The sequence below is a fragment of the Mirounga angustirostris genome, unplaced genomic scaffold (genome assembly GCF_029215605.1).
Source record: "Mirounga angustirostris isolate CCGP_5_RB_7025 unplaced genomic scaffold, mMirAng1.0.hap1 SCAF_14, whole genome shotgun sequence".
In the NCBI taxonomy this organism is placed as follows: Eukaryota; Metazoa; Chordata; class Mammalia; order Carnivora; family Phocidae; genus Mirounga; species Mirounga angustirostris.
Window position 1 is genome coordinate 80,333,438 of NW_026991722.1, and position 17,391 is coordinate 80,350,828.

General features: G+C 48.7%; 1 protein-coding gene across 3 annotated transcripts in view; it reads right to left on the bottom strand.

Moving 5' to 3' along the window:
• The window catches only part of NOS1 (nitric oxide synthase 1), a 174,135-nt gene that overhangs the window by 79,827 nt on the left and 76,917 nt on the right, over positions 1-17,391 (bottom strand). For 2 of the 3 annotated variants that reach the window (XM_045887548.2, XM_064578459.1), the window contains exon 2: positions 6,010-7,153. In XM_045887548.2, coding sequence (XP_045743504.1) covers positions 6,010-6,731 — 722 coding nt within the window. In that variant the 5' untranslated portion in view covers positions 6,732-7,153. The remainder of the gene's footprint in view (positions 1-6,009; positions 7,154-17,391) is intronic. The other variant, XM_064578460.1, reaches the window with a different exon arrangement.

The following is a 17,391-nucleotide window of genomic DNA, read 5'->3' on the forward strand; positions in this document are numbered from 1 at the left end:
CTGCAGCAAGGAGCAGGGGAGACTGAGACAGTGAGTATTTGGTGGCGGGGGCAGGGATGGTGTGGGGGATGGGGGATTAGTGGCCCGGCCCACGTGTGTGATGTCACTGCCTAGCTCTTTATTCCTACTCACTACGCTCACGTCCCACAGACCTTCTTTCCATTCCTTGAACATCCCAACCTTGTTCCTGCCTCAGGGCCTTTGTTCCTGCTGTGCCTTCTGCCAGGAATGCCCTTCCCTAGATTTCACATGGTTCGCACCTTCTGGCCTCAGTATAAATGTTGCCTCTTTAGGGAGGCCTTCTCCGAATCTCCGATCTAGTTTTTTTTTTTTTTTACCTAACCCCAAGCCATGTTTCTTCAAATCACTATTTCATTTCTTTCATGCATGTGTCACTACTTAAAACGATTGCCTGAGTTTACCTGTTTATTATTCATTTCTTGCCTATGACTCCATAATGGCAGAGGCTCCTCAGTGGATGTCCAGTTCCGAGGACAGTATCCAGGGAAGAATAGAGGCTCAATAGATATTTGCTGAATGAAAGATGGTGAGAAGCCCCCTGGTTACAGGCCATCTGGGGTGAGCGGGTGGCTGGGTGGGCTTATTCCATAGCTCTTCCCCAGAATGAGGGGCTGGGAGCCCACCTGACAAAATGGTGGGGACACAGATGGAGAGGGCAAAGCAAGAGTAACAACTCTATAAATAGGACTTCTCTCCCTTCCCGAGGAAAGGATGGACTGGGGAAGCCCCTCGTGTTCAAACGGTCAGGGTGAGAATGAAAACTCACACTGACATTCAGCGTGAAGGCGGTTGTTGGAGTCAATGCCAACAGAGTGATTCAAAGCCATGAGTCAAGTGCAGCCAGAGAGGGGCTCCTCCACTGCAGACCGTCCTGGAGTCAATGCTCTCATTGGCCGGTCTAAGACCAGTTCTCCAGGGGTGCTAGGTCTCATAGCTCTCTCCCTTCCAGACCGAGAAAATACTCCAATGTCCTCAGCAACTTGATGGCTAGTGGTCAAGTACGGGGTGGCCAACAGTGCTGTCTCGAGCCCAAGAGCTTGGGCTTGAGGTCAAGTCCTGGCTTTGTCTCTTACAAGCTGTGTGACCTGGAACAAGTGACTGCACCTCTCTGAGCCTTGGTTTGCTTATTAGGAAAACGGGGTGCTATGAGGAGCAAATGAATTCATCGATGTCAAGACCTTCGCATGGGGCCGGGCCCACATGGAGTGCTCAGTACATGCTGACCCGCAACATGATCATAAAACACAGGCTTGTCACGGAAGAGCTCCTCTCCCCAATTAAGCTCATTCTCTAGGGTGGAAATTGACTTCTGTGCCTCCAACCACATTCTCTGGCCTGGTTTCTCTTTAACTGTAGATGCCCACAGAGAGACTTCTAGGTAGAAGCAAGACAGCACCCTATGGCCTGTGTTGTGTGACTCTGGGCAAACTGCTCCACCTCTCGGAGTTTCAGTTTTCTTGTCGATAAGGGGGCCCAAACCACACAGCCCGCTTAGGGAGCGGAATTCACCCCAGCTCTGAAGACATGGCTGTTGGGAAGGTACTCTGTAAGTACCCGAGCACCCTGCAGGTGGAGGGGAAGTGATCACAGTGCAGGGCGAGGCTGACCGGCTGGTCCAGATGGATGCTGGACCAGGGACCTTGGCCTCTTTAGAACCCTCCTTCAGGGCAGCAAGCTGAACAACCTGGATATCCTCTGACACGCAGCATTTTAAAGTGACCGCTCCCAAGGGCAGAAGGTCCCAGAAGCCCCCAGATTTCCCTTCCTTACACACCCCACACGCTGCCACCACCCGCCAGGCCCACCTTCCCCCTGGGATCCAGGGTGAGGCTGCGTCTAGACTAACCATCGTGTCTCCCCCCAGCGAAGGGCCAGCATCCCTGAACGACAGGACCCAGGATGCCCTGCGAGGGAAAGGAACTAGATGAAGCAGGAGAAGAGGAAAGAGGGAAGGAAGGAAATGAGGCCAAGAGAACAGGAAAGTCAAGGGCAGTGCTGAGAACCAGGGATGGCCCCAGCCTCTGCTTGGACCCCCAAAAGCCACAGACCGCTGCCTGTGACCAGGATGTGGGGCTCCAAGTCTGGTGGGCGGCCGGCCTCACCGTCACCTGGCCATCCAGAAGCCAGCTCTGACCCCCACCCCCAAAACGACATCCTGTCATGCCCGGGACAAACCCACACTAGGAAGAAGGGGCCTGGTTGCCACGCAACTTTTGGACATCCACCGAGATCCAACCCAAGCTGAGATTCCTGAGCCAAGATCCCAACTTGGTTTTACATATAAACGTGGCTTTAAAATATACTGAATTTTCCGTGCTTGCAACTTGCAAGTAAAGACGGGACATCGTTTTACTGGGAGTCCGGTCACCACTGTGGAAAATCACATCATCGCATCAGTAAGGCGATGCTGCTGGTGGTGTCTGAGTTGCCTAAACAACATGCTTGTGACACCCGCTCACCCCAAATCTGCATTTGACACTTGCGTGCGGGCTAATTCTACCTGTAGGGGCAGATATCCGAGCCCTGATATATTACATCATAGCTTCTGATACTGTAAGTTACTTTTTTTCTTTTAAAGATTTATTTATTTATTTGAGAGAGAGAGCGCACATAGGGGGTTGGGGCAGAGGGAGAGGGAGAGAGAAACCAAAGCAGACTCCCCGCTGATCATGGAGCCTGATGCGGGGCTCGATCCCACGACCTTGAGATCATGACCTGAGCCGAAACCAAGAGTCGGACGCATCAGGCACCCTCCTACCTCAGGACCTTGGCACCTGCCATTCCCTCTGCCTGGAATGTCCCTCCTCCATAAAGCTTCGAGGTGCCCTTCTTCCCCTTCCTCAGGGTCTTCCAATGTCACCTTCCTTGCTTGAGACCTGTCCAGTCTCTCTCTCTAAAATTCACCCTACACCATAAGCTCCCCAAGGGACTATACCACCCAGGCGCCCCTACTGTAAATTATTTTTATGCTTGGTCTCCTTTATTTTATAGTCAGGGCATTATATTTATTAACAAATGTAAAGCGTGAGTAGGTTATATGATCCACGAATTAGCTCCTGGTTAGTAAAGGGGGCATTTAAGAATATTTGTTAAAGTGGCGGAGGGTAGGGGCAGGTTCTGGGTCCAGCACAGGTGTGAGCGATCGAGCCAGGGGAACACGCACTAGTATTAGAGAATACTCATCCTTAGAACCGTTTCCCTCAGCAGGGTTCATGGAGCCCTGGACTTGCCCTGAGTCACTTTCTTCCAAACGGCACCTCCTCCAAAGCAGTGTTTTCTGCTCCTTTTGGTCACTGGAGGGAAGGCTGTCATGGATAAGAGGAGGTCGAGAGCTCAGGTGCACCCTCCCAATTTGGGAGAATAGGTCTGCCAGAGGAGACCCCATGTCAGACCAGCGTGCCCTCCCCTCCTCCTTGGGGAAAGGAAGGCTGCTTTTCTGAGTTGGGTGTTTGGAGAGGCCCCTCAGGCCTGGCGGATAAGAGGGCTCCTGTTCAAGTCCTTCATATTTCATGACCTCCCCCCAGCCTAGTGTCCTGCACTGGGCTTGTGTGTCCTACCCTGTCGGCTGGGAGAGGGTCATCCTGGCTTCTGGGAGGGGGAGGGACCTGCTAGGGACTTGTCCATATCACACAGGGAGATTCAGGCTCCTGGGTCTGGGGTAGGGCTGAAATAAAGCCCCATGGAATTCCTATGCTCCTGACCCCACGCCCGCCCCGCACCCAGCTGAGAATCAGAACCAAGTGTACGGAACACTAGATCCAGCCCCCAGGAGGGAATGCCACTCTTACTCAGGGTCCTGCTGCAATTCCTGGGAGAAGGGCTGTTGAGGAAGGGGTTATGCCCAGGAATCTTTGAAGGAAGGCACTTCTGGTGTCTCCCGGAAAACCAGACCAATGATTGAATCTGGACTCGACAACTGCTTTAGGATTTAAAGCCACTGAATGAGACTTGGAGGCTGCTGGCTTCCCAGAAGCTACATCAAGACTATGTCATCTCTATAGTGTGTGCTGCTTAGGGAGTCCTGGGAGGTGGCAGCTCCCCTGAGGACTGGGTTCGTGCCTGGAGTGGGGGTCTCCATGCTAGTCGTGGGTGAACTGGGCCCCAAATCTCCGCAAGCCAGGACAGCCCCGAGGACCCATCCCGGCCTCCAGCTCCAGAAAGGAAGGTCAGGACGATAGGGGCTCCCAGCCACTTGCCCCACCAAGAGGGTCACACCATGTCCTGGGTAATGGGGCCAAAACTCTCTGTCTCCTGCAGAGATGGGACCAAAAGTACGGGGAACACTCCAAGCTGCCCCCAGGAATGCGCAGAAGACAGAAGGGAGCAGGTTGGGGGACAGGAGCTCAAAGGGGAGCAGGGGACCTCTGGGGGCTTCTGACACAGCCTCATCTTCCCTCTTGGGGTCTTGCTGGAATTGGCTTGGTTTTTGCCCAGGTGTGAAAAGTTAGAAAAGCTCCAGGAAGCAATGGTGGGCTGAGGTGGGGTGCCACAGACTGAGGTCCCCCCCCCACAAAGGGCAGTTTGGGGGCTGACTCATCAGGAAGGAAGACTGGGACCCATATAGTTCCTCCACCACATCAGGCACCCTCCTACCTCAGGACCTTGGCACCTGCCATTCCCTCTGCCTGGAATGTCCCTCCTCCATAAAGCTTCGAGGTGCCCTTCTTCCCCTTCCTCAGGGTCTTCCAATGTCACCTTCCTTGAGACCTGTCCAGCCTCTCTCTCTAAAATTCACCCTCCCCAGTACCTCCTGACCCTTTCCCTGTTCCATTTATCTCCTTAGCACATATCACTGATGGCCCACATATTTTAACATCTTTATCTCATTTATTCTTCGTCTTCCCCACTACACCATAAGCTCCCCAAGGTCAAGGGGCTTGTCTATTTCATTCACTCACAAGGTCAGAGGGTTTGTCTGTTCCATTCATTGCTTTATCCCTGGTGCCCAGAGCAGTGCCTGGCCACAGTAGGTCTTCAATGAACATTTGTTAAATGCATCAGTGCAGGGGCGTGGAGAGGTGCTTTAATCCAGATCCCTGAGGGATATCATGGGGACCTCTAAAGGCTCTCTAGACACTCAGGGGTCTTTGGGGAGGGGGTTGGGAAATCTTGACCTGGGTTTCGGGGTGGCCCCACACCTGAGCCTCCTCTGTAGTGGGGGGTGGATAAGAAGTAAGAGCTGTAGGGTTAGTGCTAATCTAAGATGAGAGCAGAAGGGGGCAGAGAGAAACTTCCCTCCTTCTCATATCTCTGGACCCACTACTCTCTGACCCCCTAGCCCAGCTGCCAATTCCTCCCCAAAGAAGGAGTTAGAATCACCCACTGTATCGCCTGCTCTTTTCCTCTCCAGAATCAGAAAATGCCAATCTGGCAAATGCAGAGGGGCCGGGACCCAGGTCTTCATGTTCTAGCTTTAGCTCCTATATAATATGAGCAAGACCACTGTTTTGGGGGAGCTGGGGCCAGTTCTCTACTTTGATTCCAGTCCCTTCCTTTAGAACCTCCCTTGCTCCCAAGTGGCTGTCACAAGGAGACAGCTGGTTTAGGCTGAGGGTTACTCAGGCCTCAGCTCATCCCCGATCTCTTCCCAGGACCTTGGCATTCACCCTATGCCAAGGCTACCATGGACACGCACCTCTCGCTCACTGGATGACTTGGGAGAGCCCCCTTCCCTCTTAGCCTCAGTCTTCTGCCCCATGAATTGTAGATCCCAAAAGTACCCACCTTGAGGGGTTGCTGGAAGACACGACATCAGCTACCATGACTCTTAGCTCTGGTTCTCATGGCTAGAGATACAGGCTACAAGTTACGCCCATTCCGTTCTTACAATTGCAGGTTTAAGGGAAAGAGGCAAGAGTGGTCGAGTGGATGTGATTATGTGTGTCTGGAACAGCTCAGGATGTCTCCTGGGTCTGATGTCGAGCTGCAGAACATGTCTGCATTCAGCACATATATGCACACATGCACGCACGCATCTGTAGAGCTTACCTGTCTACCTGGACTTCTGCATCCTTTGTCTCTGCCTTGGAAGGTCCCCCTCCATTGATCCCTTTGCTCCCACTGGTGAGAAGACTCAGCACAGGCTCTATCTCTTTGAGCAATTCACTGTTCTGGCTGTCCTGGAGAGCCACCCCGGTGCTTTTCTTGGTAGGGTCCTGGCCAGGGGGTCTGCGAGCCAGGCTGTTGGTATTCGAGAGTGCACTGGCTCCCTGCCCACTGTCTTGGGCATGCTGGGGCCCATTGCCAGGCCCCAGGGTCCCGTCCACTGGCGGTGTGTGCTCTTTGCTGGCCGATGACTGGTGAGACAGATCGACAGCTGCGGTGGGGGGACCCAGGGGCCGTGTCACCCGGATGGTCTTGGGGGTCCCATCCCCAGTGAAGGTGGTCTCCAGGTGAGTGGTGAAGCCCTCAGGGCCCCTCAGAATGAGGACCACGTGGGTCTCAGAGGCAATGCCCCTGAGCACCTCCAGGGCACTGTCATAGCTCAGGTCCACCAAGGGCTGGCCGTTGACCGCGAGGATGATGTCGCCGGCCTGGATGAGGCCGCTCTGCTCCGCGGCACCCCCTCGGATCAGGTCGGAGATGATCACGGGTGGCTTGCTCACCCGCTCCTTCACCAGGAAGCCCAGGCCCCCAACCTTGCGCTTGAAGAGGCGGACAGAAATGACGTTGGGTTGGATCTGCTGAACATTGAACACCTGATTCTCCATGGTGTCTAGTGTCCAGGGGTCCGAAGACTTAAAATATGTCAGGCCAAGCTGATTTCACCAGGAGGAGCCAGGCTTCACGCCGAGCTGAGAGGAAGAGCTGGGGGCTGGGGCCTCGGGGAGTCTCAAGAGCGAGCTGTTCTTGGGTTCGTCTTCTCCGTCTTTGACGTCAACTCGGCGTCACCCACTCACTGCCATCCGGCCATTGGTGGCATGATTTCATGCGTCTGCCTTCCTCCTTGTTCTCTCTAGGAAGTGATGGTCGATCAGGCAGACGTCAGGAGAAGCAGTGGGACGTGTCCCTAAGCAACAGGTCAGGCCGACTGGGGTGGAGAAGTGTCTGGTGGATGTGTCTAGATGTGTCTCGAGATGACGCAAGCTCCTGTACACTATTCTCTGGGCATCGCCAGCCCGTCAGACCTGTGCTGGAGAGAAGGAACAAGGGAGGGGGTGAAGTTATAAAAGAGAGATTGATGTGGAGTGCCCAATGCCACCTTCCAAAGCAAGGTGGGAAATGCAGCCAAACTGAGAACTCTAGCCACAAGACCCTGGAGTTTGGAAGCCAACCTCGAAATGAAATCCTTCCTCCTTGAGGGGAGGGGGTAACTTCCCCGTTAGCTGCAAATTGCCCGGTTTCATCTCCCATGATCGAAGAACCCCGAGACCAACGGTCTCCCTGGGGAAACCACTGATAGCCTAGAAGTCAAATGGCAAGAAGCACAATCTCATCTCTTATCTCTCCCATCTTGAGAAGCCACCATTTCAACTTGTCACGTGGCCTTTGGCTCTCTGTGTCTTACAAACATTTTCCATTCACATGTCAGGAGCTCAGCCAGCACAGATCTCCCAGAGTCCCCACAACAGACCCACTGGAAGGGGAATGCCACCAAGGGTGTCAATTGCCCTTTCTGACCATTTTTGTAACTATCGACTAGTTCCAGGCCCCAAAGGACAGATTTGGCCACATTACAAACCATTATAAAGCCAATGTGGTGTATTAAATACCAAAGACATGGGTCCACACAAACCCCAGGGTTATCATAAGCACACAGCAGGTGCTCAATGAGTATTTGTTGAATGAAGAAAAATGCCAAAAGATTAAACATAGAAGACACTTATTGAACAAGTATGCTCTTAATGTATGTGTGTGTGTGTGTGTGTGTGTGTGTATATATATACACACACATGTATATATATATATACTTGCTTTTGATCCTCATGGTTACCCTTCAATAGATGAGAAGCCTGGGAAGGGGTTTAGTTAGTTGTCCAAAGTCACGTAGAAATGACGGCAAAGAGAGGCTTTGAGCTCAGGTCTGCCCCACTCTTGAGCCCAAGCTTTTAAGCTTACACCCCAGTTGGAAAAACCTCATATTCTGGTTATTTTCTCAACTCCCGCTGGCTCCCCCAGGCTTGGAGAAATGGGGTATGGGTGGGGTGCCAAGGGGCCACAGGGGGCCCAGCTGGGGATGTTGTGGCCCAGACGAGGCATATACACGTGTGGGACGAACACAGAGGGCAGCTATGGACGTGGGTCGCATGTGACTGACTTGGAGCAGGTGATCTGTGGGTTGTGGGTGCAGTGGGGGCAGGTGGGAGGCAGCAGAGAACCCCGCCATCTTGCTCTACCCCCCCTGTTCAAGTCCAGGGTCCAGCTCTACCCCGAACACCCTTCCCTGCCCGCATCCTCACCATGCTTAGTGCAAGGAAGGAGCCCCCATTTGCCACTATTAACTAAGTGACACTCACTCCCTCATTTCCCTTTTAGCGAACTCCCGGGGTCATCCGGGGGCTGAGGCAGCTGACAAGCTCCCACTGCCTCTGTGAGCAGGAGATGGGTGCAGACGCCCCCCAAGAAGGAGGTGCCACTTCCTGGATCCCCTCAAGGCGGGATGGTTAGTAAGTGAGCCTCCCCCTTTTGCAGCTTGCATTATGTAACTCCGCCAGCCCCTCTGTGTGGGTGAGGGAATAATGAATACCCAGGCCCGGCCTGGCCTGCCTTCTCCATCTGGCGTCGCTGTGTATGAGTGTTTCTCTCTGTGTATTCATGCATTGCCCTCATGCTGTGTCATTTCTCTGCTGTGTGTGTAAGCGTGTGTGACCCGTGTGTCGGCCGGCTGAGTGTCTTTCAGCATCTTGCTGCTGGGGGTCCGGTTTGTGGAGAAAACCATCCAGAACCCCTGTGTCTTTCCTCACTGGGGAGGATCGGTCCTCCCCCGACCCCTTTGCTTCCTTAACACTCCCCAAGCCCCATTTTTTCTGGGTACCGAACCCAGGATATTCTGTTGTTTAGCTGGAGGCAGAGATAGCTGGGACCTCTAGATCCCTCTTGAGTGGACTCCATTCTTTAATTAAAGAAGGGACTTGCAGGTGAGCTTTTGGGAAGGCAAGGCTTCCAAGGGCTTTCCTTCCACTTCTGGCTTGGGCCAGACCCTAAAAAGGACAGAGCCTGGGCTTGGCTGAAGAAAAAAGAAAAAGAATAAAGTGATCCACAAGCCTTCCTAGTCACGCTCAGCTTTTCCTCCTTCTCAGTTGGTTTTCAAATCAGGAAGGGCTGTTGGCTGGTGCTTGGGAAACTGGGATGCTGTTTCTCACACTTTGGCCTTAGGCAATTTGATCTTTGGAAGGAACTGGAAAGAGGCTGGGCTTGGGAGAAGCAGGGATATTCAGTGTCTGCTGAGAGAAAGAGAGAGAGAGAGAGAGGGAGAGAGAGAGAGAGAGGGAGAAAGAGAGAGAGAGAGAGAGATACAAGCCCTGTGCCTCAGCCAACAGATTCTGAGGCCACTCACCAGGGTCTACCTTGATCCTAATAACAATCCCACAACACTCTGTCTCCCTCCTTTTCCTCCGCAGAGCACATCCTCATCTGCTGCCATATTTTTTTTTAAAGATTTTATTTATTTATTTGAGAGAGAGAATGAGAAAGAGAGAGCACATGAGAGGGGGGAGGGTCAGAGGGAGAAGCAGACCCCCTGCTGAGCAAGGAGCCTGATATGGGACTCGATCCCAGGACTCCGGGATCATGACCTGAGCCGAAGGCAGTCGCTTAACCAACTGAGCCACCCAGGCGCCCTGCTGCCATATTTTTGTCCTCACTCTCACCAAGGTCAGGTTTGAATATCCCCATTTTACAGACGAATAAATTAAGCTACTATAGGGAGACCCATTTGTCCCAGTCTGTGAATGTCCAGTGTCCAGGAGGCTCCTGGGTCAATGGGGGTGGCTGGTGACCCTTCTGCCCCAGAGAAGATTTTTAAGGCCCCTTCTGGCTCTGTCTGTGTGCTCCCAGGTGAGTTCTTTATTTTCTTGGAACTTCCATTTCCTTATCTGTAAAAGGGGGTTGTTAAGCAGTGACCACTTCCCTGAGTAACCAGAAGGATTAATTAAAATGGTGAATGCACGGTACTCAGCAACCTCACATAGCAAAAGCCCAGAAGAAAGGGCTTCCTGTTATTGTTATATAATATGTAGTGATTTGGGCTTCCTGGGTTTTAATTTTAATTTTCTGCACCACCCTAGTTTCGCCAAAGGTAGTTGATGTGCCATCTCGAGGGGGCCCTTTGCTGGAAATCTGGTGGAATCTGGCACTGGTCGTGGCATGGGGCTCTGAACATTGGGAGCCAGGTGCTGGGTGGCACATCCTGCCAAGCCAGCCTCCGCCCTTTGGAGCTGTGATTTTAAACAAATCACATACGTGCACACCAGTGTACATACCATGGAAACAATACTTGGACCCAGGCCTCATTCAAGTAGTTCAGCGGTTTCGGGTGTATTTATCTCATTCACCTTGCTATGAGGAAATGAGTGGCTGACTTTCGGGACAGCTGCTAGCGACAAGGAGGGAGCCAAAAGAGGCCAGCGTCTGCTACCATCTCACCCTGCGACCTTGGGCAAGCCACTCCCCATTCTGGGCTGCAACCAGAGCGGTGGGGATGGCAGCCCGTCTCTAGCAACGGAGAGTTTCCTGTGTGCATGGCACCAAGCCCTCTACATGGGTGCCTTATTTGATCTCTTCCAGGATCTAGGAGAAACTCCTAGCCCCACATTACCCATGGATGAGGTGAGTGGGGTTCAGAGAAGTGAACCCAGGGAGCAACCTTGGGTCTAGTGAGTGGATTCTGAGCACTCACTGGGGTCAATCCCAATCCTAATACCAACCCCACAACATGCCTCATTTCTCTTCCTCCCCAAAGCACATCCTCACTGGCTGCCATATTTTTCATCCTCACTCTGATCAGGGTGACAGTGGATTGTCCCCATTTTACAGATGGTGAGGTTAAGCTGCTATATAAGACCTACTTGGCTTGGCTTGTCCTTGACCTTCCATTTTTAGCACTGAAAGTCAGAGGACATTAGGATGAAGGGGAGCTCTTGAGATCATCCAGCCCAACTTCTATTCAAAAATGAGGAAACAGAGGCCTGGAGAAGCCAGGGGTTCATTCACGTGGATCAGCAACAGGTGGGGGTGTCTAGGGCTGTGCTCTCCAGTAGGGCAGTGGCTAGCCACATGCGGCCATTGAAACCCCTGGACTGTGGCTGGTTCCACTGAGATCTGCTGTAAGAGCAAAACACACATGGGGTTTCAAAGGCTAGTTTGAAAAAAAAAAAGAACGTAAAATAGCTCAATAATTTTTCAATATTGGTTACATGTTGAACTGATAATGTTTTGGATATAGTGGGTTAAACAAAATTGTTATGAAAGTTAATGTCACCTGTGGTTTTTTTTTTTACTCTTTTTAAAAAAGTTTCTACTATACAGTTAAAAATCACACATGTGGACCTCATTGTATTGCCATTGCACAGTGTAGGTCTAGAGTCTGACCTCCTCTCTGTATCCCACTGTCCCTTAGGCCCCCTTGAGAATCTACTGGTAACTTCACCAGGCAGAAGATAATTCTTCTTTCTAAATAAACCAGAAAGATGACACAGAGGGTTAGCAAAGATCTTGCCACTTTTGAGGGGATTGCGGGGGACGGGGAGAGAATCCACCTACAACTATGTGAAGAGAGAGGTAATAGTAGGATGTCACCCGGGCTAGAGTAGAGCGTACAACATCCCATTGTCCAAAGGTCATTTGAAGTCTAATCCATTTATACAATGAATGTTTTGTTAAAAAGAATGAGGCAGATTCTACTCAGAGGTATGAAATGAGCTCCAAGATATAAAGATACATGTAAATTCTGCACGTGTAAATGCAGAAAATATTCTGGAAGGAATGGGTATCATCAGCTGCAACTGACAAGGACTATTAGAAGTCAGAAATAGGAGGGAGACATACTTTGCACTGCCTACCTTATTTTTCTATTTGAATATCATTTAAATTATGTTTTTAATTACATGTATATTATCTTTTAAATGAACAATATTGAAGGAAAAAACAACACCCAGCCTGTGAACTCCTGGGTGTTTTCCGTTTGCACACCCACTAAATCTCTGATGGAGTTACAGCTCCGTTTCGCATCTTCCTCCAATCATATTTAAAAACAAATCCTCTTCCCACTACTATTACTAATAATTATCATACAAGCAGCCGTTATTCTATTGGTCTTCTATGCCATCATCAGTAGAGAGCTACTGTCTCCATGTCTTAAAAACAAAACAAAATACTGCCACCCTCCACGCAAACAAAAGACCCACACCGTAACCCAACTGTGCTCTTTAAAAAACAACAACAACAAAACATGACAAAGCAACCAACTTCCTTACATTCCTGAACTGCTAATTTGCAGTCTTTCCCCAGAGATCACACCACCAGGGAATCAAGCTGACGTGCTTTCTCCCACGCTGGCAAGTCATAGCTACAAACCCGCCAACCTCTGCAAATCAGGGGGGTAAGTTGGCATTCTGTGTCTTGGGGATCCTAGACACAGGGGGTGCCCTGGCCCCACGGGGTACCCCAGACATGTAACTCCCCCAGTTTCATGGCTACAGTGTGCTGATGATGACCTTTATCTTCCCAGATCTAATGCTCACACCTCATGAGCATAAGTCAGAGTGAGCAGGATGAGTATTCACGGGTGTTTCCAGTTTGGTAGTACACCTTGTCGTGAGGCTTCAGGAAACCCTCGCTCTCTCACACTGCTGCTTTGTATTACCTCTTTGAATGGCAATTTGACAGTATCTACCCTACAGTTTAAAATACACAGATCTTTGTCCTGGCAATTCAATTTTTAGGACTTTCTCCTGCAGATAAATTAGAAGGAACATCCTTACACACAGATACACACACGACCCTTCCTTGCAGAGTTGTTCAGAATATCAACAGATTAAATAAACAATGGCACATCCATACAGTGGACTCCTGGGCAGGCATTAAATGAGGGGGGGATTAGATCTAAAAGGACCAATGGGGAATGATCTTCAAGATACACTGTTTAAATTTTAAAAGATGGAGAGCACAGATATACAAATATAGTTACATATCTATCCTAGGTATTCATCCATACTTTCATATAAGTTTGGAGATGTACTGAGTATCTCTGGAAAAACATCTAAGATACTGGTAACAGTGCTTGCTTCTGGGAAAGGGGACTGGAAGGTTAAGGGTGGGATGGGAGGAAAGCTTACTTTTTATTTATTATATATTATTATTTTTTGTATGTTCCTTTGTAATGCTTATTTATTCATCTTTTACTATGTTTTTTAATCATATATATAAAAAAAGAGCACAGTCTTTGAAGTCAGACTGTCTCAAATGTGTACTCTAGCTTCTCCACTTGGCTTTGTGATGGTGGGCAAGTTGCTTAACCGCTCTGAGTCGTAGTTCCTGCATCTATAAAATGGGGATGATAACAGCATCTCTTCAGAGTGTCTGTGAAGATGGAATAATAGTTAATATTTTCTGAGTTCTTACAATATGCCACACACTACACAATACATGCTCAGCAGAAGAACCCTCTTCCCACTACTATTACTAATAATTATCATACAAGCAGCCATTATTCTATTGGTCTTCTATGCTATCAAGTGAACATATGTTGCTTAAAGCACTCTGTGCTGAAGAACCAAGAGAAAGCTGTGGACCCACAGATTTGTCTTACTTTTCAGTGGAGTAGGTGCCTGTCACCGAGTCCTCAGAACACCAAAGGAGTGGGATTTGGTGTGTTGGAGCATGGAACTCAAGAGAGACAGCCAGAGACTCAGACCCTAGACCTTGGACGGGGCGGGGGGGGGGGGAGAGCAGTGAGTCAACCCCTCTGGGGTGGGATAGGGATGTCATGGGTCCAGTCCATCATCAGTAGAGAGCTATAGGGCTGTTGTCCCCATGTTGGAACAGATCTGCAGAATTATGGAGTCTTCATTTTATCTTCATTTTGCAAAGCTCATTTTTATGAGTGAGTTCAGCTGGCTGGAGAGCACTATATCCATCATATAGACAGAACACTCCAGGGTTTGGGGCTAAGGTAATTAAATTCTTTCCATCACCCCTCAGTGGTACAAAAATCCCCAGAGATGCACCTCTCTTCCCCCCACCCAGACATACTCCATTGCTGGGTGTGTCATGGGGTGGTTAAAGGCATGAGTGTTAGAGCCAAAAGACAAGGGCTTGTGACCCACTTCTACTACTTATTGGCCTCAGATTCGTCCTCTGTAAAATGGGAACAATGATGGTTTCTACCTTAAAGGCAGAAACCAATATATTACATGGGATGATTAAGTGGGAGTACATTTGATGGGATAATCTATGTAAAACGTGTGGCACCACGAAACTACTCTTTTTAAAGTCGCTTTAGATTGCACCTCAAGGAAAATGAACGATCTCAGGTCAGATAAGTGAACAACATCACAGCCAAGAGGATGGCCTCATTACTGTAAAAGCGAAACACTACCAGTGGTCTCTGAAACACTTCTTAGGAATCATTGCAAAAAGACAGTGCATATTTCATACCCCCAATTAACCTTCCCCTCGTTTCTCTTTCTTCCTCCCCTCCCTTTTTCCCCTTCCTCTTCCTCTCTTCCTTCCTTTTTTCCCCATTCACACCATCCATTTGCTCATTATGAACACTTATACAGCTCCCACCTGGGCCAGCAAGGAGCTGGGCACTGTAAATGCAGGGATGGATAAGACAGACAGGCTTCCCTGCCCTCAGAGCTTACCGCCTGCGGGGGACAGAAAGGTGGAGGGTAGAGAGAGATATTAGTGACAAGTGCAGCAGGTAGAACAAAGTGGAAATACAGGGTGTTAACAGAGGTATGGACAGGATGCCTAACAGTCTGGGTTGTGGTGGTCAGGGAAGGCTTCCTGGAGGAAAAGTCAGAATATAGAGTTAGTCAGATTGAAAGGATGGATGGTGGGAGGGAGGGGTGGAGAAGAGAAGGCACTGAGAAGGGAGAGAACAGGCATTTGAGCCACTCCCCTGTGCCCTCTGCACTGTGGCAGGAGAAGCCAATGTCTTATAAAGCCAGAGAGGTCTTCAGAAGCTGGATCATGCAGCTCTCTTGAGAGCCAAGTTAAAGATTTTGGACTTTATTCTTACAGCGATGACAAGCACTGAAGAGTTTTGAGGACAGAAGTTCTGTGGTCAGATTTAGATTTTAGAAAGATCACTTGGCTGCTGCCTGGAAAATGCGGGGGGGGGGGGAGCGGGGAGGCAAGGCTGGCTATGTGGAGCCCAGTTAGGAGGCTGCTGCAGGCCAGAGATGAGAAATGACAGTGGTTAGCATCGTGAAGGGAGGAAGTAGGGATGCGGGTAGGTTTAAGAGATATTTAGGAGGCTGAGTCAACAGGATGTGGTGACTGAGCAGGTGGAGGGGCAAAGGAGAAAGAGGTGTTCATGGTGACTTCCCAGCTTCTGGCTTCTACAAGTAGATGGATCATGATGCCATTTCCTGGCTAAGAGAGCATAGGAGGACAGGGTAAAAACAGGGCAAAAGAAAGGATAAGAACGAATGAAACTAATTTGATAAAACTGTCCTTCCTGAGTAGTAATAGATAATTTAACTGTGGTCTAGTATACTGCAAGAGCCAACATTTCCTGGTATCATTATTTCCATAATTTTGAGAATGAAGGGGGGTTACCGAAAATATACACTTGATTTGGCTCATTCCCCAGCCATTTGATTTTGGGCAAGTCATTAAACACTGTGAATGTCAATTTCTTTTTGCGGAATTGAAAAGGTAATAACAACCACTTCCAAGGTTTTTGTGAAGATTCAATAAGACAGGTGCTGTAAAGAGCACTCTGTAAACTGTGAATGTCAACTGTCGTAGCAATGTTGAGTCTTTATTTCAAGGAGGACATCAAGAATGGTACCCTTCAGATTGCCACTCAGTGTTAACTTGAGACTCAACCAAATTTCTCCTCTCATGCCTGGCAACCTTGGGTATCCCTGATGCAGGGAAGCCACGTTAGGCAAAAGGTGCCCATGGAAAGAAAAAAGAAGTAAGAATGGTTATTTTATTGGAGGAGTGATAATATCTGCTCCTTTAACTTGAAAGTTCCCTGCAAATAGATCACAGCATCCATGTAGGTATGAATCAGTTACAAGTGAACTTCAGCGAAGAGAGAATACATTAAATGGGAAACACAAACGACAATGCTGAGAATGACACCACATATGTCAGATAGATCAGTAAAAACAATAAATGTAAATGGGTTAAACTTGAGTAAAAGATCAAGACTCTCAGATTGACTAAATGCATTCGCAGCTGCTCTATATTAGCATGGATGTGGGGACAAGGGCAAAGGACAGGAGGAAAAATAGCTCACCAAGGCAGGTATGGGCTTGATGTACATTTGCATAGGCAGCATAGGTCTGCTTTGATTTGAAAGTTATAATTCACTCTCTTCTTAAAATATGTTAGCACTTGGTAAGCACAAAATAAATATTTGCTGAATAAATGATCAGCTATCCACAGCAATTTCTTTCATTGAATTTTTATTAATTAGGTTGAACTATTAAATTAGCAGGTTTGCAAATGATCAAATTCACCATTGTCTTATAGTTCAACCTAATATTTTGAACATTTATATATGCAAACACTTCACTGAACTATCTAATTGCATCCTTGCAACAACTATATGAAGGACATGATTGTATTATACCCATTTTACAGATGTTGAAACTGAGGCTCAAAGAGGTTAATTATATCATAGAAGTTTATCCAGCTACTGTCAATGATGGGGATTCAAACCAAGTGTGTCTGAGCTCAAAGTCTTTGCTTTTTATTTTTTACTTACTGAACTCTTATTAGCTCCAGTAAATTTTAGTCTCAGATTTTCTAAGCAGATAATTGTTATCACCTACAAATAATGACAGTTCAAAGTTTTTGCTGTTGCCACTTTTCAAATACTACTATGTATTTTTATTTCAGTTGGCCTGATCACCACTTACGATGTTAGTAATTGCTGGCTGAAATGGACCGTAGGGTTTTCTATTTCAATTGTTTACAATATGGAGTCTATGGACCCTTGGCAGGGCTCAGGGATTCCTGACAATCCTGGAATTGTGTGCACAATTTTGTGTGTGTGCATATGCATGTTTATATGGGGAGATAGTCCATAATATGATTTTCTAAGCACTCCATAACTCAGTAAGCAACCTTACATTTTACAGATGAGAAGTTCAAGGCTTACAGATAGGGAAGGATTTGCCAAAGGTTCTTAGAGATGGAGTCAGAGCCAGGATCCAGGTCTCTTGTATTTCTTCTCAAACTCAAGTT